The following is a 23,481-nucleotide window of genomic DNA, read 5'->3' as shown; positions in this document are numbered from 1 at the left end:
ACTAAGAATAGCTTAAACATTCACTTTGAAGATGTCAAAAGAAACAATGTTTACAAGTCTGTGCCAATCGTGTAATACTCTGCCTACGATAAAGCCTATAGATGACTTCAACTGTCTATAATTGCTAGGAAACCATGGCCAACTTCCGGTCCCCGGTTAACAGACCAAACTTTACTATTTGACAGCGAATTGCAAAACACCTTGTGGCAATAAAAATGATCTAGTTACAACAGTGACAAATTTGTGTTTGTTCACTTTAAGGGCAGATATGTTATTGATTAGAGCCTGAAATGGTGTGATATATATATATATATATATATATATATATATATATATATATATATATATATATATATATATATAGGCTATATAATTAAAAAAATAAACTCAAAGAAAATGGCAAGAAACACAGGCTATGAGTTAGGATTAGATTGATGTTTAATATTCAATACAATGAAATAATAAAAAATTAAAAACATAATTTTTATCAACACATTTTTATTCCTTTAATCACTGGAGACAAGATAAATTGCATACATAGTATGTGTTTTTCAGAAACAATAGAAACCAATTCATTTATAAACAAGCCTACAGTGATTGATTTTGATGGCGTAGAATACAATGTGACACACACACACACACACACACACACACACACACACACACACACACACACACACACACACACACACACACACACACACACACACACACACACACACACACACACACACACACACACACACACACACACACACACACACACACACACACACACACACACAAAGATTTGGGAGATTATTTAAAAGTAAAGCATTCAAAGAGTATACAGCTTACATTACTAAACAAAATTGCACAACTTCACCTCCAGTGTGATGCAACGACAACACTAATGCCACTCTACCCAGCAGAGTTTTGGATCTGGTCCAGAACTAAACAAACAGCTTTCATACCTTCCAGTAGGGCTGGGCGATATGACTTCAAATCAATATCACAATTATTCAAAACTTTTGCCTCGATTACCATTAACGAACGATTATTATTTTCAAGCTCACAACGCGCCACGATGCAAGGTATTGTGAGTTTGTAAATTTCACACATACATTTTGCAGGCCACCATTGTACAACAAAGTACTGTATAATACAGGGCTTAATTTAGACTTATCAGACTTATCGATTTAGTCGATTATAAGAAATCTGTTTCGGTTAATTGTCCATCCCTACATTCCAGTAATGATTGCATTACAAAAATATAAAAAAATATATTTATATATAAATATAAAAAGGGACATCATAGAAGCCCCACCAAACACCACCAAAATTATCCAACTCGTAGGTTTTATGAACTTTAAGGGTTGTAGGGATTTAGGGCAGAAACAATATGCTATCATGTCCACATTCTATTCTATTCTATTCTATGTGGTATGATGTGGTATGATGTGGTGTGATATATCAGTGTTTCTCAACTTTTTGGGGCCAGTGCCCCCTATCCAATATCCAGGGCCCTCACCGGACCCCCACACCCAATTAAAATGTAAGCTTTATTTTTATTGTGTATTGTGTATGTAATTTAGAAAACACGATTTCCAAATATCAGATTGTATGTGATTATTACACCAGGATACTGACATGCTACTGACCATGATACTGACACCATCAATATCATATCAGTATTACATACCAGCGCCTCCCAAACTTCTCTGTACGCCCCTTGGGTGGCTGTACTGCCCCTATTGAGAAACACTATTCTATATCATGTATGCACCAAAATAGTTTTCATGGGCCAAGAGCTGTACAATCTGTGAGGTGTTCTTCACTTCAACAATAAGGCCGTCTCCCTTGAACAGGTGGAACACTCCACCCAAGTAGCTGTTTGATTTGACCTGTCCTTTTCCTGAGTTGTGGGAGTATTTTCTGGACTGCAGAAGGGTTATAGGTTTACCAAGGTAACGTGGTGTATCGTCCTTGACACAGTGGTCAAATGCACCGCGTTCCGTGAAGAACACTTTGGAATAGACGTAGTAGTAGCCCTCCTTTTGAATGACGAGTTTTCCATCTTTGTACTCCATCTCATAGAGGATGTCTTTGTCTGTGTCCGTGCTCCATGACATGATCTTAACTCCGTGGGCCTGCTTCTGACTGGCTGTAAAACAGAGAAGATAATGGTCACAGATTGACATCATACACGGTAAAATAGGAGCATTTGCTTTATATAAACTGAAGAAAAAAATAGGACCACAATGGAAACAAGTCTCCAGGACTGTTTTGTGTTATCCTTTTAGCCTAAATGTCTGACTGTACCTCATTCTGACTAATAAAGTATTCAATCAATCAATCAATCAATCAATCAATCAATCAATCAATCAAATCAATCAATCAATCAATCAATCAATAGCGGATTATTTGTGGTTGTTAACCTTCTGGTCAATGATCAATGAATTATCTATCAGATATCGTGGAAAGAAGGTGATGAAATATTGATCATCTCGTGTGTGATGGTACTAATCCCCCCATATGAGAGCAAAACTTTGAACAGTACCTTTCAGATGTGCAACAGGTTTGGAAGGCAGGACCACAGGGTTTGGTCGTTTAGTTGGTGGTGGAACAGCTTCTGTGTTGGGAACAGGAATGCATCTTATTGTATATCGTTGCTGTCGGCACAAACCTCATATCTCCATATTGTGTCTCCAATTTTTCCCCCAACAATTAATGCCCTGCTTCATCATATAAGAGTGTCACTCAAAAGTAGTAAAAATAGCCGATCTACAAGCTCAAACAAGCTCAAACAAGCACAAGAACAGCTTGTGGATCACCTATTTTCAATATTTAAAAAATGTTTTTCAAATAATAATAAAAAAGGAACGGTTTCAGACAAGGTTTCCACCCCACAGTAACGATACGATGAACTTAATTATAGGAACAAGGAATAAACAGAAACTGACACATACCTCCAATAACTTTTGAAGCAGTTGCTGACTCCACCTAGAATGATAATGAAAAGCGATTACTCCTCCTTGATACAGCACAATATGTGTGTGTGTGTGTGTGTGTGTGTGTGTGTGTGTGTGTGTGTGTGTGTGTGTGTGTGTGTGTGTGTGTGTGTGTGTGTGTGTGTGTGCGTGCGTGCGTGCGTGCGTGCGTGCGTGCGTGCGTGCGTGCGTGCGTGCGTGCGTGCGTGCGTGCGTGCGTGCGTGCGTGCGTGCGTGCGTGCGTGCGTGCGTGCGTGCGTGCGTGCGCGCGTACTGTATGTGTGTGTACTTGTTTAGCTATCTACCTGGGGACCAAAGTATCCCACAAGGATAGTACAACCAGACAAACCTAACCTTATGGGGACATTGTTTAGGTCCCCATTTTGATGTCTAAGAAAGATGTTCAGAGCTAAGGTTACAATTAGAAAGACTTGTCAAAGGTAAATTAAGATTTGGAATTCACAGGTTAGATTTAGGCCGGGGATTGGGTTGGGTTTAAGGTTAGGATTAGGTTTAAGGTTAGGGTTAGGTTTAAAGATGGGCAACATGTTTTGTTTTCATTCCGATTACTGTACAGTCATCTTTGATTAACATTGCATCCTTAAAAGCACAATATTTCCCCAAAATCTAGAATCCAGAAAACAAATGTCATTAAGAAATTGCATCTGGAGCTGCTCTGTTGAGAATACATGGGAAATTGAGCATCTGTTAGATTTTAATTCTTGGCCATCACTGTAAAAGAGTTCTGAACATAAAAATTTACGAAAAAGGTACCAATAATTATCCAGTTCCCTTCAGGGTCTGTGTTATTCAGCTTGGTCATTGTACTTTAAAACCGGGAAAACATCTGTGTAACCACTTTGCCATTATTTTATACTTTGGCTATTCAAAAATAGCAGATATACAAGCTTGTAGCGCGTCACTTCGTGCTGCGCTATGAGCTTGTAGATCTGCTATTTTTTTTAAATCTAAACATTTGTGCAAATCTTTGAATATATTTAAAGCGACCATTTTTAACTCAAATCTTTGCTTCTGGGGGTCCCTGGAACAAAATATTTTGAGATGGGGGTCGGCGGCCAAATACATTTAATTTTGGGGGTCCTTGATATGAAAGGGTTTGAGCACCACTGATTAGAAACATTTTTCAGAAAACTTTTAGGATTTTTAGAATCGGCCTCAGTTGTTATCATGGGTTAAAAGATTGTAAAAAAAAATAACATCTGCAATTAGCTGTTTGAAGCCAGCCGGGGTATTGTTTAGGTTGTGTTTGATAAGGCTTTCAGAAAGGCAACATTGTGCAGATCTGTTTTAGAAAGAAAAGTAGACCACAGCCCCCATGCAGCAAACAGACCACCTCTTTCACCCTGCCCCCAAAAGTTTCCACACATAAGGAGGACCCTTAGTGAGTGGAAACGGAACCTATGCAGTATTGCAAAGGCACCTGACCAGACATCGTCACGGAACATCGTGCGTGCCCTTTTGAATGTAATTTCTCCGAAATGAAGTTACGGCTAAGAAACTTCTCCATCTCCACTCCATCCTCTTCCTCATAGTGAAATAATTTCACCATCAGCACTTTTAAAAGAAAGAGTATGCGGGTCACTTTCATTTCCATCTCAAACGTCATTCATTAAATGAAATATTACATAAGGAATTGAAAGTGAAGGCCCTCAAGTCACAACTTCTTTCACTGCTGAAATATACAAAGTTCTTTTGAATTGTCAGCGTTTTGTTTTGCATAAAATAGTATTATGACAAAAATATACAGTAGTTCCACACTTTGGGGCAGAATCTGATTGAATCATAGAATGATGGAATGTAGAGTATAGCTGATGTGGCACATGCATACACATTTTTCTCTCCATCAAATACTGTGTGCTTTACAGTATTCTAAATGATCAATGAATTTGCTCAGTTCATAGCATAATCGGGTAATTTAATTCGTATTGTCTAATGTTCTTGTTGGTTCAATAATCATTGCAACAACAATTACTGTGTATGGCATGGCATTTTATGTTATCATGTAGATTTGGATGATTTTTTTGGGTTGTGTCTTTGCTTGTGAGCTTGTCTTGTCTCTTCTGCTGCTAAAGTACAAGCGTATTGTTGTCAGGCAGAAAACCTTGTAGAGTATGCCCAAAATCCTTACTTTTTAGGAAACCTGTGTTCCAATGGATCCAATGTAGTTATTAGTTAGTCACAAGCTCTTGTTAGTACTTTGTATTTTGTATAGATTCTACACATAGAACCACTTACAATCTGGCTGAAAGTGGATTGATTTGAAAATGATCAATGTTTCAAAAAAAATTCAATAACAGCAGCTCTAGAAGTAAGTGAGCTTGCAGATCGGCTATTTTGGCTACCCCCCCCCAAAAGAAATCATGTGGGGGTCCCCACCCACAGGTTGAGGGTCTATAGGGAGGTGATCCATACACTAGAGACAATGTTAGCACTTACCGGGCCAGGGTGGTAGAGACGATAGATGAAGCAGGCTTCGATGGCCATGCCGAACAGTGCCATGCTCACCAGGAAGAACAGCAGGGTCTGAGCCACCTTGGCACGCCGTGGTGGACGCTTGATCCTGGGGGGCATCGGAGGGTAGGCCCCATGGCTGTCTACCACAAACACAGAGGGATACTGGGCACTACTACCCTGATCCATGGCTTCAGTATCTGTTCTACTTCTCAAACGGGAGATGTACGAAAAGAAGAAACGATCATCCAGGAGAAGGACGCGTTTGCGTCTTAGTCCGAGAGGGGCTCAGGGGTCTGTGACGAGAAATGAAGACTTCCTCGTAGTGAGAATGAGTATGAGTGTGTGGGTGGGATCGGTTACAGTCGGTTCAAGATGCAAGGCGACTCAGACAAGAACTGTCAACCACAGATATATACGCAATACACATCCAACCAAAAATATCTCACTAGAGAAACCACAGAGAGACACCCCCCTAGGCTATCTGCTCACAGCAGGGGCAAGTAAAGCAGTCAAGATTATTAACAAATGCATCCACAGCTACAGAGATTTAGGACAAGTCACACCACCAAGGTAAAAGATGAGCGTATTAAATTGAGAGACGTATTAAATGTACAATGCATCTTAACCTCCCCCTTTACGGCCTCCCACTGAACAATGTTGAAATGTCTCAAATTTTTTACTTCCTTCTCTTTCTCACTACACTCACTCACTGCACAGTACGTATTTACGGCAAGCCACCTTTTTGTTAAATGAAAACATGCTCATGTTCTTTTATGTCTTATCACTTGGTATCAGGAAGTGGTGAAATGAGCCCCAATGTATGGGGCTGAGGATTTATATTGGTGTTTCACAACACTGTTGTGACAACAGTCTCAAAGACAAAAGTTGTTTTTACTTTATGCAAAGACCCTTTCTGTAATCAGAATCAGAATCAGCTTTATTGTCACATCGCAGGTTTACAGAAGATTTTTTTTTTTTTTTCGTGCATAGTTCCCATCGTATCGTTATTATTTCCATAGAAAAAAGAAAGGGAAGAAGAAGAAGAGGGGGGGGGCAAGGGGTAAAGGAGATCAAACCAGAGAACAAAAAAAAAAAAAAAAAAAATCTAATAGTTGCACCATGAAAGTGCATAAATGATAACGCAGACGTACTTTACAATGGTCCTCCTCAGACGGGTGTTGTCTGGCTAGACTTTGGTTCAGTCTTCTCAGAAATGACTGACGTATGATATTCTCTGAACACTGGTGTCCGCTGGACTTTCCCTGTTATTTCCCAGACGAGATCTCTAATGGGGTGGGGACCTATTTAAAAAAAATTGCAGATCTACAAGCTCATCTGCTATTTTCATCATTTGGAGAGAAAATAATCTCTGGAAGATCTTTGAATTCCTACTATAGATGTCTATTATAGACAGTACAGACCAAAGGCTAAACGTTTACCAAAAAAGGTCCAAATGCCCATCCCTAATGGGCATAAAAGGGACACAGACAGACAGAAAGACGGTTACAACGAGTATTGCATAACCGGATGGGGAATGCATTTCCAACTTGCATCATTCCCGATTAGGCCGGTGCCCATGCAGCAGGATTTATTTTTTATATTTTTTTTGTGTATATTTTGAAAATATAGTCATTTATTTCTATACATTTTTTTTTTAAATGTCCTACGAATGGAGCCCGGGCTTACAGACAAAACGGTGGTATTGAGGATAGATTTAAAGACACACTTGATTGAAAGTGGTGCTTCTTAACCTTGAGGATCAAGTCCTGGTAACCACATGAAACATTGTATTCCTATTCTGGGCATACTGTATCATAGTAGGCGACCATTCGTCAAAAATAAGAGGACATTTGGTGAAAACAGTTGATCTACAAGCTCATGACACAGTGCATTATGAACTTGTAGATCGGCTGTTTTGTTAAGATTGTCAGGAACTGGTGTTAGGGCCCAAGTGCAGGAACTCAAACTTGACTTGAATGATACAGATAAACAACAATCGTGTGCGCACGCACGCACGCACGCACGCACGCACGCACGCACGCACGCACGCACGCACACACACACACACACACACACACACACACACACACACACACACACACACACACACACACACACACACACACACACACACACACACACACACACACACACACACACACACACACACACACACACACACACACACACACACACACACACACACACACACACAGACTCTTGTAACAAGTAAGACGCGCAAACGCGGGAAGCGAACGCAGCCCTAATGTTTTTTTTGTCTTTTTTAAATTGTTATGTTGTGTATTTACGGACTTGTAATCCGTGTTATTTCACCGTGATGGGGAGAGCGTAGAGAGAAAGTCACGTGACTGCCTCCGCCTCGTATTGAAGTCAATGGGGGGGATATGGTTCTCCTATGCACGGAGTTTCGGAGTTCCTAGTCATCTATGCACGGAATTGCCGTTAGTGCACTCTGGCGCACTCTGGCGGCTGCACACAGGCAGTGCAGGCAGTGCACACAGTGCACACAGACAGAGCCACACACAGAGCCTCACACACACAACCCGAGCACGGTTTCATAGTAAGCTCCACTTGGGCGGAGGCGCGGCGCGCGTTCGCAACTAACACAATAACTGAACTCAAACATAACACTCGCAACAAAGAACCTCACACACAACTTATGACCCAGCACTGAACTACCCTGGCATGACAGGCTAATATCACTGCGTAGATATTAGTCTGGAATCTCTGTGCGGAACCTGCATTTCCAAGGGGCTGATTTAAAAAAATGCCTCTGGTGATAAACCCGCCCACATTTGCATACTGGGCCCTGATTGGTGCCACACAACTTAAGGGGATAAGGATAATAAGGATAATTCCTTTTAACAGGACGTTCATGAAAGTCCTTGCGGGCTTGTTTCGAATGAGGGCCTGTGAGCAATTAGGGGTTAAGAGTCTTGCTCAGGAACAAATTTCATTTCATCGACACATATGCTGGCCTGGCCTGGAATCGTACCTGGGGCAACCAGGGCCTCTGGCTCCCTAGGCGGGCTCACTAACCACTCAGCAATGGCCGCCCTAAAGAGGGGCAGAGAAATCCAATCACAACCGAGCAGGCCATACCCAGACCAAATCTGCAGAGGGCAATTACTTTTTTTTCTCTGCAATGGCAGATTCGTCTGGTTTCCAGGCTAGCACTGAACACACACAAGAACAGAAATAAGACAGTCTATCGTCTTTATAGTCTCAGGGTCTCGTGACCCAACCAGGCTCAGCTGGTCCTCACAGGTGACGGCACTCAGGGCAATCAGACTCCTGGCCTCAGGGAGAGGAGAGAGGAGACTGGCTGAGGGGAAATAGGAGCAGGAAAACAGTTACATCAGGGACAAAACAAAACAGAGGCACACCTTACACAGACAGAGTGTAAGGTATGTTATTAAAAAGGTTGCTATTGAGATGCATTTGTTAGGAGTCTGCTTCAGGCAGAAAGGCGGGTTTAATGGTGGGATTTCATGCTCTGATTTGTTGACTATGTTCAAACACTATCTGTGAATGGTTTAGTAATAGTAGCAGTGTAACAAATAACAGTCAAATGTGTCTTCAGATGGCAAAATAAGTGCAATCTGAAGTGCAATTTATTCAGATAATCAGAACGAGCAATGGCCCTGCCAGCGTGCTTCAAATCCCCCTCAAGACAGCAGTATCACAGCCCCTGCTTGCAAACAGAAAAACCACTGAAAACCACTTCCTCTGTCAGTGTCCTCTTTTCACTCTTCTGTCTTCCACCTCATTCAGTGATGTGGGAGCTTCTCTATGTTGCACACACACAGACAGACAAATAAACATGAACACTGATGCCTCCCCAAAACAAAATAGCAAATGCAATTTATACGGAACTGGTCTGGCTAGAGAGCTGGTTGTGAGGTCATTCCACTCTGTAGGGAAGTAAACTTTTGTTCTACAAATACGATAGAGACCCCGGGTGGAAATTCCCTTTAAGATTCAGTAACGAGTGGTTTGTAGAATGACTCAGTCTCGGAGAGCAAAGCTGGGCATCCACCTGTCATCACGAGCAATGGAAAGAAACACTTTCTTTGCCAGTCCAGACTAGACGCTTGGAGGGGGGGGGGGGGGGGGGTCAGTGCATGCAATCATACAGAGATATTCACTTTTAAGTAATGAATGGTTATTATTAAAGATGGGTCTCTTACGTTGCTTCAGTCATGATCAAATACATTTCTGTAGACCTACTTTTTGCATTTTAGATAGATAGACAGATAGATAGATAACATCAATTATTAATAAAAAGTATAATAACGTATACACCCTTTACAATCATCCTGCCTGATGCCGAACAAGAAAGACACCATCAATTAACAATACAAAAGTTTACTAACGTATACACATCATCCTGCCTGATACAGAACGAGAGAGAAATTAAGCATAGACTAGAAAAAGTGCTCCTCGGAGCACAGGTCTCCGCCAGGTCAGGTACGTTATTCTGGCCTCCTGGTGGCGCTATAATAGGCCAATGTGAAAAGGGTGCCAACCGTATCATTTATTCTTGCATTGACACTGCATTCATGATTTGAGGCATTTTGTTCCAAAAATGTGTTTTGCTAAATTAGACCTGCTGGTGGCGCTATAACAATAGCGAGAAGGGTGGCATTTCTTCCTCGGCTTAGTGGGAATGTGCGTGTGAAATTTCGCGGAAATCGCAAGCTGTGTGTATACAGGGGGTAAAACAGGGGGTAAAACATACTCTCTCGCCATGCCTTCGGCCTGGCGGAGACAATAAGCAAGCATAGCTATGAATGACATCAGCACAAACCACAGGTAAAGTTACAGATGACAACAGAGTGCATGTTACAATAATTGCACAGCGCCATATGAGTCACAGAAAGTAAATTAGTGTTGACCCTTGCGTGCATCGCTATACATTCTCATAGCAACCGGCACAAAGGACTGACAAAGTCCCTCCAACCTCATCTCGGGGTAAAGGAACAAGTCCTTCCATCCTCTTGCTCTCTTCCATCTCCGTGTGGAGGGGGTGGGAGTGGCTGGCCCTGATGGCCTCGAGCTTCCTCTGTAAAGTCACAAGTGTTTCCTTTCTGTCAGGTAAAGTTGTCCCTGGATCTGGTGCCATTATTTATGGTCCTCCCATAAGGCAATAACTCCCAGCCAACATGCCACTTGAAGGGACAGTTCACCTCAATAGCCTCAGTGTCTCTCTAACCAGACCACCAGCGGAAGCACCCAGGATGCCCGACTGACACACACTCCGTTACCTCGAGCCCCCTGACATCTTTTCAAAATTGTCCACTGCCTCCCGCTGATGTGCAATTCCCCCAGTACAGACTGCACTCCACTCTCCTCCTTGCTGAAGAAGATTGTTGAGGATTTACTGCCTGTTAGGGGGTTAGAGTCTCATCAGCTGCCACAGGCGGTTCTTCCCCTGACCCGCTACTGCTCATCTAGCTGTCGTCTGATCCTCTGACAACAGCATGGCATTGAAGACAACATCATCATTCTAGACATGTGTCCTCTGTTCCTCTGACCACAGCACGACACTGAGGACAACATCATCATTCTAGACATGTGTCCTCTGTTCCTCTGACAACAGCACTGAGGACAGCTTCACAGCCACAATGGCCCAATGAGGTTCACAGTCTCCTAAAGAGCAAGTTGATAAGGCCCTAAACATATACAAGCATGCAAACAACTACTTACACTCACGCACGCACACACGCACGCACGCACGCACGCACGCACGAGCAAACAACTATATACACAGACACATACGTACGCACACACACACACACGCAATCCACTTAGCATTCACAAACATGCAAACAACTATATACACAGACACACATACGTACACGCACGCACGCACGCACGCACGCACGCACGCACGCACGCACGCACGCACGCACGCACGCACGCACGCACGCACGCACGCACGCATTCACAAACACGCATGCATTCACAAACACGCAAACAACTACATAGACACACATACATACATACATACTGTACATACAGTACATTTGTGTAAATGACTTTGCAACGATTGATATAAGTATAAACAAAAGAGGATTTCCAAAGAAGTACTGCTTGCCAAAAAGGTGTGAAATGCAGACTTGCAAAAAAAAGAATTCCAAGGTACTCCGTCTCATGTGAAATTTTTTTTTGAATTTATTTAGAGCAAGGCTAATCTCTCAAGAACAGATCCATCGCTGTGCTTGGATCTGTCGGTAGCCGTGTTGACAACCCGTGCACATTGGCGTGGCGTGGGCGTGCCTTCAGATCAGGAAGCAGGCCGCGCTTTACCCAATCAAATGTAGTGGGCGGGATTTACATGTGTGCTGCTCAATTCCCACTGGAAACAAACCGAAACTCATTTAACAATAGCGTCCTCGGAGCAGACAAAATCACGGAAAGTTAGTAACATTTTAACTTGCTCTTTCATCATAGAAACAAGTGGGCTTATAACCAAAACGATCCATGTTCTTTGGGAGAAATTGTGTTAGTGTTCCGTGGAGAAATATTGTTAGTGGGAATGAAAACATAGTCGCACCACCGGAAGTGGAAGGCTGAAGGCAGACCAAAACCCCGGTTTCCCTGCGTACGGGTCCCCCGTTCAGCTCCGCCCAGAGCCAAATGAATAAGTAAAAAACAGCAGAGGGCGCTGTTTTTCCTTTTTATTTGACGATGGGTTCCCAGATTGGAGCAAGGCAAATGAGTATGACCAACGCGTTTCGACCTAGAAGGTCTTCATCAGGGTCTATCTGGCATTTTGGCTAATCAGTCACTTAAATAAAGCTGTGGGCGATGTTTCAATCACGTCAGTACGTTATTACATGGTTATTTGAAGAGGTTATTCAACTCTCCAGCTGTCTATCTGCGGCGACCCTACCCTTGTAGATCTGCTATAAATAGCAGAAATAGCAGACCCTGGGGGCCTACCACGTATTTGCCTGGCCTTACTCATAAAGAGATCCTGCGTCCGCCACTGGCACTGCTGTAACTAAAACACAAGCAGTAAACACGGGTGATGTCAGGGATTACACCCTGCAATAGCACCGCAGGAAACCGCATGCATGCAGACAAAGCGAAGGTGTCCCACCCTATGGTCCCACCACACATTCCTTTTAACCCGTCTCTGTTCCGTTCGGCGCGCTGGAAGCCTGATTGATAGGAGGGCTCATCATCTATAGCCCTTGTTTGGCTGCTAGTGGAAGTTGTGCAAACGTCTTCAGGGCGATTGTGTATACTATTGTGTCTGCCTGTAGGCTACTGTATATGTGGACCACGGGTGAGGGTCGACACAACATCACGCATGCTTGTGCACACACTCACTCACAGAGGGAGAGAGACACAGACAGTGTGCAAGAGACAGGGAGAGAGTGTGAATAAAAGTATTCCTCGTTTACATGACCCAAAGCATTCATTCGGAATATAACTTTTGACATGCGCAAAGTGGTGGGCATGGACCAGTCCAGGGGCCGCCCAGCTCCACTACCCAGGACGGAGCTTCCCCTGGTGGGCATGGGGCAATAGCCCCCTTGTGCCTCCGCGGCGGTCGTAGGCAGGCCGGGAAGCAACGCACCGACTCCTGGCCAGGCAGCGTTGTAATGTGGTGCAAGCCTGCATTCCTTTGTTATCGCCATTTTAATGCGAAAGTAGCAGATCTACAAGTTCAGACCAGTTTCTTTTTTTGTATTGGTACCAGACACGGTATGTAGGTACGATGACGTCATCGTGCATTCGCACATGCATGGTCATTATAATAGATAATAATAATACATAAACACCAGACCGCTCATGGTCATTATAATAATAAATGTAGAGAGAGAGAGAGAGAGAGAGAGAGAGAGAGAGAGAGAGAGAGCAACACTACAGTCTATGAAACAAGGCACGCTCATTTATGGCAAAAGTACAAAAGTATTGGCATCAAAATATACTTAAAGTAGAAAGTATAGGCTACTCATTATGCCGAATGTCACGTTTTTCTTGTATGCTGTAACTCATTCACTATGACGAACCCCCTCTTTCTGCGCCGAGTAGCGCACACACAATCACAATCGCCCCGGGTCAAAATCCAGCGACCATGGCGCGGCCGCGGATGGCCCGCTCAAAAGGTGCGTGGGGCGGGGTGTTTTGGGACGACCGTTCCGGCTGCCCATGGAATGAATTGATGAAGTAAAACTCAGCTGTTTGCGCTGTAGCTGCGCCCTAATAATGTTGTTTTCGTTTATTTTTGTTCACGTATGCTATTAAAATAATGCAGCTATTGCAGTATTGGGCCTTAACATGTGATTAAAATGTATATGTATTTGGCCCCTCATATATAAAATAAATGTAAAATCTGATTTAAAATTGAAACTTGCAGCTAGCTGATCAATGCGTTTCTGCGTTTACGTGTGGATAGGGATTTTTTTTAAATCTTTGTCATGTGGCCAGGGAATCAGGGATTATTTTAAAAATCGGAGGACTAAAATATCCGTTTAGAAAAAGATCCACATAAATGTAACCTATAGGCCAAAAATCCTCGGAGCATCCATTCTCCTGGACAAGTCTGGGCTTAACCATTACAGGCTTATTAAATGACGCATAGTCAAGTCATCATGAATAGAATCATTCATGTTATCCTGCAGGAGCGAGCACTTCTTAGCACCAGCCGTGGCCGAATTAAAGATTTGATAGGTAATTTTTGGACAATTCTGACAGCACTACTAAGCACGGACATGCGCAAAGGAATGCATGTATTCCAAACAGACAGGAGTGTTCGGAATAAAGTGTTTATATGGTCAATTCCGATTGGTATATACCGATTCAAACGGTATATACCACCCCAACCCGAATGAAAATGCAGTCGGGTCAGACTGGAATGGAATATTCCAATTGAGGTGTTTACATGAGTGAATTCTGAATGAATTCATTCATTCCGAATAGAAGTGTATTAATTCCGAATAAAACTGTCCATGTAACTGCAGCCAGTGAGTGGTCTAGTACAGTGGTTCTCAAATCTCAAACAGGCAGGCAGGCAGGCAGCCCACGCGCGGGCGCGCACGCACGCATGCACACACACACACACACACACACACACACACACACACACACCCCCATGCCGGTTGGTGTAAATTCCAACCTTTTTACTTTCGGCAGGCATAGTGTGAGACACACTCGCACACACAGACACACTACAGAGCGGGTAGCTAAGTAATGAATGATTATTCCCCTTAACAGACGACGTCACACTGATAAGAACCAATATGCGTGCAACCATTATGCGGGCAATGAAACCCATTCTATCAGGTCTCGCTAGGACGCGCCTCACTAGCCAACACACAAGAGGAGGTTGGGGTGTGCTGAAACCAGCGCGCCCCAAAACAACAGGCTGGGAATTGATTGCGTGAAACAATCACCTGTGCGTCCAGTCTCAATGTTAGTAAACAAATCATTGGTCTATTAAAGATGGGTCTTACATTGCTTCAGTCATGATCAAATACATTTCTGTATGACCTCGTTTTTTGTTTTAATGGATGTATCCATCATTTTCCAATGCTAGTAAAGCAAGCCTGATTGTTAAAACGTTTCTGGGAGAGGACCCCTAGACCCCCCCCCCCCTCCTCACAGTCGGATGTTGGCAGGCCTGGACTACATATGAAATGACAAATGCTATGCATATTTGGAACAACACGGCACGCAGATGAGCGCGCGCGCGCGCGCACACACACACACACACACACACACACACACACACACACACACACACACACACACACACACACACACACACACACACACACACTGTCACACACACACACACACACACACACACACACACACACACACACACACACACACACACACACACACACACACACACACACACACACACACACACTTGAATGGAAATTAAATATCACTGAAAATAAATAGTCAAGTATCAAAATAAGCCGATTAAAACAAGCAACTATACCAGTAAAAAAAAATAAAAAAATGCGTTGGGTTGATTTCAGTATTTGTTTTTATTTGAGAGGAGACAGGACAGCTAGTGACCCCCTCTCACTAGAGAGACAGTCAGGAGAGATGGAGAGTTGACATGACAGAGAGGTCGTAAGGTCAGGAGTCTAACCACTGGTTGCACCACTGGCTGTGTCCCACACAGGGGCGCCAGCTCTGCAGGTTTGGAGGTGGACAGACAGCTGGCCACTGGTCAGACTACAGCGCTATTGGGCTAATCTCTACTTTACTCATTTCAACTTTGGTCGAAGGTTCATGTTTTTCTTTATTTTTTAAACCACAGTAAGAATATGAGTTGAGAGTAACAAAAACAGTTTTATTAGCCTATGTATATCTTATGAGCAAATCTAGACACAGGAATTAGCCTCTTAAGCAATGTGTTGCGAATGGATAGTGTCTAAAGTTTCTGCTAGACTCTGCGTGCTGACATGTTTTGCGCTTGTTATGGACTTGACTTTCGGGTTGGGACAAATTAACCAAGACGCTGAATTCACCATCTTATTACCTGCTGGCAAAACGGAATGTTTTTTCCAAACCACTGCGAAAAATTGGAGTATGGAAATAGAATACCAGGTAATCTCTCTCTCTCTCCCTCTCTCTTTACACCTTGAATCAGTGGTTGGAGGTTTATATATAAATCAACAGTGGAAACCATCCGCTGAACACGTGGAAATGGACTTTGATCAGATTGTTTGTTTTCCTCTATTTTGTTCCTTGACTGCTGCAAGGCTGCATACAATCCGAGGTAAAGTTTAAAGCAGTGGTTCTCAAACTGTGGGTCGGGATTCCCAGGGGGGTCTCCAGATGACAGAAAAGTGACAATGTAAGGACTTTTAAGACATTTTTAATACCTAAAAATAAACAAATGAAATGGAAAAAAGACCACTAGGCCTACTGCATCGTAATCATCAAACTATATTATAAAAACTGGTCAAACATTGGCCAATTTATCAAATAATATATAGGAAATAAAAAATTTTTGAAAATAGCTGATTTACAAGGGGTCGTGAGCTTGTAGATCTGCTATTTTCACAATAGTTATCTCTGAACGGAGTCAAACTAAATGTAAACGCCTCAACTCCTACAATTCCAAGTGCTTGTCAAGCTGGGGGGTCCCCAGTTCAAATATCATTATTTTATTTTATTTTTTTGGGGGGGGTTCTACTCAGTATGTGTCTCAGGGGAGGGCTGTTCAGAAACCCACCTACCAGCAGGGGTGGATTTAAGAAGTTGGGGGCTCCAAGCAAAGCTCAGGTTGGGTGTCCCCAACACCCGTGCAAAGCCCTCAAAACACACCACCACCACACACACCACCACTGTCAGCACTAGATTAATGACTTACTCACCTTCTGCAAAGATGAGAAAGAGAACACACGTTGTTCCATAGGCCCACATTGTCTTGGTTTCAGAGAGCATGGTGGTAAATATGAACTTTTGCCCCAAAGTCTTTATAATTCCATAATGTCCCACCACGTCCGTGTTGTTTACTTTTACTCATGCATGGGGAACGTAGGCTTGACGCACGTTAGTCAAGGGGCCCCCAGAAATCTGTTTCCTTTCAAAACAATGCGCATTTCAAAATAAGAGTTTTTAAAAAATCTATACTTGTAATGTGTTATGTGTATAGATGTATTGATAATTTCTGTTTGTGTATGTTGTTTGTGTTTGTTTTGTATTGTGAATTCATGAGATTATATTATTTATTTTTTTAGGGGGGAGGTGGGGCCCCCCCTGCCTCGGGGCTCCACGCAAGTACGTGGTCTGCCTAGTGCAAATATATCCGCCCCTGCCTACCAGTGACATCATTGATGGGGAATCCAAGCCAGCTGATCTAGTATGAGAGTGACGACACTAGCATAGACGCCCATTGTAAGAATAGAATGCAGAAATGCTCTTTCTATCTCAATGAGGAAGTTCCAATGTTTGGCAATACAGCCCATATTTCTATTCCTGGAAAGTTAGCGTGCTATAATAGAAGGACGACCTTTTTCTCATGTTAGGAAAAATCAAAATAATTTTTTTTAAATCTTGTTTAACAAAATAATAAAACACCTGCTGTCACTGGTAGGCGGGTTTCTGAACTGTCCACAGCCCTCGTCTGAGACACAGACGGGTACACAAACATTTTACCATTTTATAGTGAGCATTAGTGCGGACCAATGTATATGAAAATAGGTTGAAAATTGGTGAACTTGTGCTTTAACACGTCAGAGCACAGTGCCTGTACATACTGTAGGCTATTCAGACTCTTTCCCATATCACCCACTCCCCTCCACTCCAAGCACTTGGAATGTAGGAGTTGAGACATAAAAATTGGTTTGACTCGGTTTGACACGGTTCCAACGCCTTGAGTTGCGAGGCATTGTGAGCTTGTAGATTATTATTATTATTATTAATAATAATATTATTTTAACTATTAAAAAAAATATTGCCTCTTTCTTATATTATTTGATAATGTGGCCAATGGTTTACTAGTTAGTTTGTTGATGACTTTTGTTGCAGTTAAAAACTTCAGTTAAACACTTCACTGTCATCTGGGGACCCCCCCAAAATCATGATGGGGACCCACAGGTTCTGAACCACTGTACTAGTCAGAGTGGAGCCTGCCAGGATTACCAGGATATCCTCAAACAGCTGACACATTGCTTAGGGGCATGAACACTGGAGCTGATTGACTATAATGATGGAGATTCCTTATGCAGACCTCTTTTATCTCACCTGCTCACAAAGGGAAACCACACTAATGCTTGCCTGTGAGGCCAAGGGGCTGGTTCATAATGTGATATTATTCATAGATTTCTCACAAGGTCTGCTGATGGTGTTGTATTTTGGGAACATGGTGGCCTTTATGGTATGATAACGTCCTAGCAATCCTGGATAAAAATAACACAACAACAAAGCACAGCTCAGTTAGTTATACTGTAAAAAAGGAAAAGAAAGGGTCTGGGTGCTCGGAAGTTCAAAAAAGTGTAGCGAAGGTGCTCTTTGGGGGACTGAAAACGTGCAACAAAGGAAAAAAATAACAAGGCACTCTTCTGGTGAAAAAGGTTTAAAAGCCTTTATTTGTGTGGCTATTTCATAATGGAATTTGTTAAAAACTGGGATAACCTATGCGTAGCGACCTGCACGGTCTTCCTCAGGGCATACTGTACAGTTCTGTGAGCTAACTTGAGTTCATGCACAAGGTGCACTGTAAAATCCAATTGAACTCTGGAGATGAAGATTTTACTGTCCTGCAGGGAACTTGAATTTGAATATGAAAATCTGTTGCCTAGAGCTGACAGATAAGGCCTAGCCCCGGCCTGTGAGCTGGGTCTCTGAAAGGCAAAATAAGAACATGCTAGTCATGTGAATAATCTCCTTGATTTGGTATCAAACTCCCAAAATTCACCAGAACATGCATCTACTATGTTAAAAAGTTTCTGGGGGACGACCGCCCAGTTGAACTTGAATGCCCTGTGTTCTTCTTACCAGTATCTCTTTCTTTCCCCTACCAGGTGATAGCAGGGTCTGGTCTGGATGTGGGCTTTACCCTCATCTCCCCCAGCGGATATAAGCTGGTCTCTGACTTTAGGAGATCTGATGGGATCCACACGTGAGTTGTAGATTTCTATAGGGCTGGTTATATTCTGCATACACTATAATATCCTCATTTGCCAGCATGGGACCCCCAAAATACATATAGCTAATGAGCTTTTAATAAGGGGTGTAGCCTACAGACAGAGTCTGTCCTGTCCACCACGTTCTTCTCTCCTCTTATACATTTCGGAATAAATATTATATTTATTTTGCAGTTGTAAAAAAAAAAAAGGATTATGATTGTCCCACTGATTTCAGACTGTCTGTGTTTCACTGAGTGGCGTGACATCAAGGGCAGTCAGGCACCAATTGAAAGACTTGAATGTTTTGCCTGGTGCCTGTGAGGACAGTTGTACAGTATAATAATACTTTCAGTTGTTTTGATCGTTATTACATTTTGAAAAAAACATCTTGTGTAAATGTGTGTGTGAGGGGGGGGGGGGGGGGGGCTGCTATTAAACCTAAAGCTATTAAACCTGAAACACAAGTGAATAAACAGGCTGAAATATGCCAGAAATGCCCTCTGCACAAGTGTATCTTACGATAGCTCATCATTATGAGAGTATTCAGTCAATGTTCAGTGTTTAGGCAGTGAGGGGAGAAGTGGAGTGAAACGGTGTCGTCCTTTCCCCCCCAGAGTGGATCTCACCGAGGCCGGAGACTACCGGCTGTGTTTTGACAACAGCTTCAGTAAGCTGGTGGAGAAGACGGTGTTCTTCGAGGTGATCATCAGCAGTCAGGACAAGAGCCACGAAGGAGTTGAGGATTGGGCGGACGACGTGGCCACCCAGGACAGCATGGTGGAGTACAAACTGGAGGACTTCAGGGTGAGAGAGTGACTGGAACAAAACACTGTCTACAACAGTGGTTCTCAACCTTTTCAGGCCGCGACCCCCCCCAAAAGAATCGTATTTTGAACCGGGGACCCCCCACCCTGATGACTCCACTTTATAGGAGTTGAGGCATTCAATTGTTTGACAAATATTGTGAAAATAGCAGATCTACAAGCTCACAATGCCTCGCATTGCGAGGCGTTGTGAGCTTGTAGATCTGCTATTTTCACAATTCTTGCCTCTTTCTTTTATAATTTGACAATTTGGCCAATGTTTGACCAGTTTTTATAGTATAGTTTATTGATTACTTTTGATGCAGTAAGTCTTTTTTCTTTTGTTATCAAAAACGGTCTTATAAGTCCTTACATTGTCACTTCACTGTCATCTGGGGACTCCACCAAAATCCTTTGGTGACCCCCGTGGGTCTCGACACCACAGGTTGAGAACCACTGGTCTGCAACAACAAAACTCTTATGTCATAGTTACCCTTTGATCTCTCATACGGTACCACAGGTCCATTTGCTTCCATTTGTACACTTGTTACATTAACACTGAGGATTTTACTGTGTAGCCGTCACCCTATTCATCCGCACCGCTCTGATGTGATGTTTGCTGCACTTTTACTGCTTATAGGCAACCATAGAAACCATTTACTGGCACCTGGAGAGGAGCCGGAAGGTCCAGACCATGCTCCGTGCCTTCGAGGCCCGGGACCGCTACCTTTTGGAAGACAACCTGTGGCGTGTGTCCTTCTGGTCATGTGTCAACCTGCTGGTCATCCTGACCGTAGCCGTCACTCAGATCTACATGCTGCAACGCCTCTTCGAGAGCAAGAAAAGGGTCTGTTCGTAGCACAGGCCCTCGACAAGTGTGCTTACTGCTGAGCTGCAAGACTTAAGACTCTTATACGTAACCGGAAGACTCGCCTCAAAACATGCTCGCCCCCATTCTTTTTGCAGACCGCTCGCCCCCCAGCGGTTCTTTTATTCTTGTATTTGTTTTACTGAGGATAAGGTTAGATTTAAGTTTAGGGTTAGGCATAGTTTTACTGAGGTTAAGTTTAGGAATAAGGTTAGGTTTTGGCACCGTTTTACCGAGGTTAGGTTTAAGCATAGTTTACTGAGGTTACGTTAAGGAATACCTGGTGGCGACGGATTTGACCCGGGGCGAGCGTTCTTGTATTCCTATTAGATAGTATAGAAAATTATACTGGCAAAAACATTTCTTAGGAAAGAATTATGCAGATATTATGAAACACGGTTTGAAAGGAGCTACTCAAAAGAAAAAAATATAAATATTTTCAGATTTTCTGTAAAACTGCAATCTCTTCTTCCAAAATGGCAACACCAGAAGCGGGCCAAGTTTAGAATGAATCAAATTAGTTTTTTAATTAAAAACAAACTATGCCTGCAGCTCTAGTGCCAAACCTATTCATGCCAGTCAGAAGCACTGAATTTCAAGCCAGCTCAGTTCAAAGTTGGATCTTATTTTTTAAATTATAATTGTAAAGCAACAGAGTATTTATTAATGAGATTATTACTTTGTATATACTGTATTGCATTAATAATAAACACAAATTTTCTTCCTCCTTGTACCTTTTTTGGAAATGTCAGTACGGCAGTCTGAATCATGCTGTTCTCAAGGGAATGTTTTTAATTGGGTTTCTGTTATTACAGTTGTTGACATTATGACATTATTACTACATTGTGTGATAAGGATGAGACAAAATCAGCCCAACCAAAATTCAGAAACCTCACCCCCAGCATACTACCACTAGCCTGGTAAACCCCTCCCTCCGGAGATTTCCGGAAGGGGGGGTTTACCAGGCTATTCTACCACAACTACACTTCATCCTTGTAGGCTAAATCACAAATTGTTCCACACATCAAATTAAATCAAATCCCTTTTAAATACAATCATTGACCTCCTAAAAAAAACGTATTCACACAATCTAAAAATAAAATTCCCTGATCAAGTTTTCCATCTGGGACGAACCTACCTAAAAATGTCTAAGGGAGCAACATAGAAGGCAATATTGTTTTGGCTAAAACAGCACACTTTTGGCCACACTGTAGGCCCCTGACAGTATGCATTAAAGCAGTATTTATACAATTGCACTTGCCTGGGTATAAATACACTTACTGTAGTAAACACTACCTAAGGCATATCATGTATACTGCAAAATCCTGGATGTTAATTTTACTCTGGGAGTTAAATTAACACTCAGGATTTTGCCGTGTATTTTATTACACATTTCTCTTCTCGCTAAAAATAGTTTGGTATTTACAACTTGACATCTCCAAGTACAATGCTTAGCACCACTCTTTTGTGGTCTGAAATTTCAGACCAAAAGCTAAGAAGAAGTGTTATATAATGCCTTCAGTTAGGCCAGAGACATTCCTAGACACCAGTTATCTAGAGTTCCACATTTTGAGCTGTTATTATGACTGCTGGCACATTGTCAAGCAATTTGCCCATGGAAAATGTTTCTCAAATTACTGTTCTTGGTATGAATAAGCAATGATCTTGTATGTTGTGAAATTAGCTGGAATTTGATGAAAACCACTGAGTGTCATGAAATTCACTCACTCCAGTATTATAAATTGGTTCAATATTGTCAATGTGAACATACTGTCAAGACACAAGTCAATATCTAATATTGGCCTGTATGCATAACAATAATCTTCTTGTATTTTATGAAAATTGTGAGGACATATTGAGCATGTATTAAGCATTATTGGCTTGATAGGAATGCATACACTTATTCTTTGGCGTGAAATTAGTATCAGTGGTTCCGCTGTCCAACAGTTCTTGACGTGGTAAGGTGTCAGGTCTTGTCCAAATGGTTGAAGTCACCACAGGTTTCGTCGAGGGGCAGGGCGCCTGTTCAGGAACAATCGCAATGACAAGACCAACATTAATAATTTTCCACTACTGACGGACTCGTTGACATGCAAGTAATGCCACTTCCTGTCATGGCAAGGGCTTATTTTCAATGGGGCTTCCTATTAGAAAAGATAATAATCTTTATTGTCCCCAAAGGGATATTCGTTTTCAGTCTGTTCAAAAACAGCACATAACATATCACACAAAACAACACCAACACAATACATGAGGTCCCCACTACACACAGAAAACCATCCCATCAACAGGGAAGTTTATTTAATGCCGCAATGGCTGAGGGGATAAAACTCCTGCTAGAACAAACCTTTTCCCACTTCAAGGTTTTGTATCTTCGCTCAGATGGCATGAGTTCGAAATAGCGATATAGGGGATGATCAGTGTAATTTGTTATTGTAAGTGCTAAGTGTGTGATGGCCTTATCATTCTTATCAGAAAGTGTGGCCGATTCGTCACTCCCTCATATATAAATTGAGTGGACACAGAGATATGTGTGTGCTGTCATGAGGATCAAGAAAGGAATGCATTTGATAGGTCTAGCCTTCATTTAGGTATCACACAGGGTGTTATTTTATCCAGTCACAAACTACTACCATTATACTTGACGCACTAATGAATGCGTTTCAAATATCCTATTAAGCCATTTCTGAGTTCTGTAATTCTGCAATGCAATTTCTTCTCACTGCTGGGGA

The 23,481-nt window shown here is 42.4% G+C and overlaps 3 protein-coding genes across 4 annotated transcripts in view; 1 reads left to right on the top strand and 2 right to left on the bottom strand.

Moving 5' to 3' along the window:
* Positions 1 to 440: 440 nt before the first annotated feature.
* Positions 441 to 5,990, bottom strand: tnfsf14 (TNF superfamily member 14). The gene is made up of 4 exons (XM_080446389.1): positions 5,427 to 5,990; positions 2,949 to 2,982; positions 2,540 to 2,611; positions 441 to 2,143 (listed from the first exon to the last, which is right to left on the bottom strand). Exons 1-4 carry the CDS (start codon positions 5,628 to 5,630, stop codon positions 1,749 to 1,751), a joined length of 705 nt encoding a protein of 234 aa, XP_080302515.1. The 5' UTR covers positions 5,631 to 5,990; the 3' UTR covers positions 441 to 1,748.
* A 9,751-nt stretch (positions 5,991 to 15,741) lies between these two features.
* Positions 15,742 to 21,402, top strand: LOC308099207 (transmembrane emp24 domain-containing protein 1-like). The gene is made up of 4 exons (XM_080447853.1): positions 15,742 to 16,049; positions 18,974 to 19,071; positions 19,693 to 19,882; positions 20,522 to 21,402. Exons 1-4 carry the CDS (start codon positions 15,852 to 15,854, stop codon positions 20,738 to 20,740), a joined length of 705 nt encoding a protein of 234 aa, XP_080303979.1. The 5' UTR covers positions 15,742 to 15,851; the 3' UTR covers positions 20,741 to 21,402.
* Positions 21,403 to 21,521: 119 nt separating this feature from the next.
* The window catches only part of dnm2a (dynamin 2a), a 44,197-nt gene continuing 42,237 nt past the window's right edge, over positions 21,522 to 23,481 (bottom strand). For both annotated transcript variants that reach the window (XM_080447817.1, XM_080447819.1), the window contains one exon: positions 21,522 to 22,771. Coding sequence is in view for 1 of the 2 variants with exons in the window: in XM_080447819.1 (XP_080303945.1) it covers positions 22,741 to 22,771 (31 nt within the window). In the remaining variant the exon portion in view is untranslated. The remainder of the gene's footprint in view (positions 22,772 to 23,481) is intronic.

This window comes from Gymnoscopelus braueri (assembly GCF_963280865.1).
Source record: "Gymnoscopelus braueri genome assembly, chromosome: 13".
In the NCBI taxonomy this organism is placed as follows: Eukaryota; Metazoa; Chordata; class Actinopteri; order Myctophiformes; family Myctophidae; genus Gymnoscopelus; species Gymnoscopelus braueri.
The sequence above is the reverse complement of the archived record's forward strand: the minus strand, read 5'-3'. Positions and strand labels throughout refer to the sequence as shown.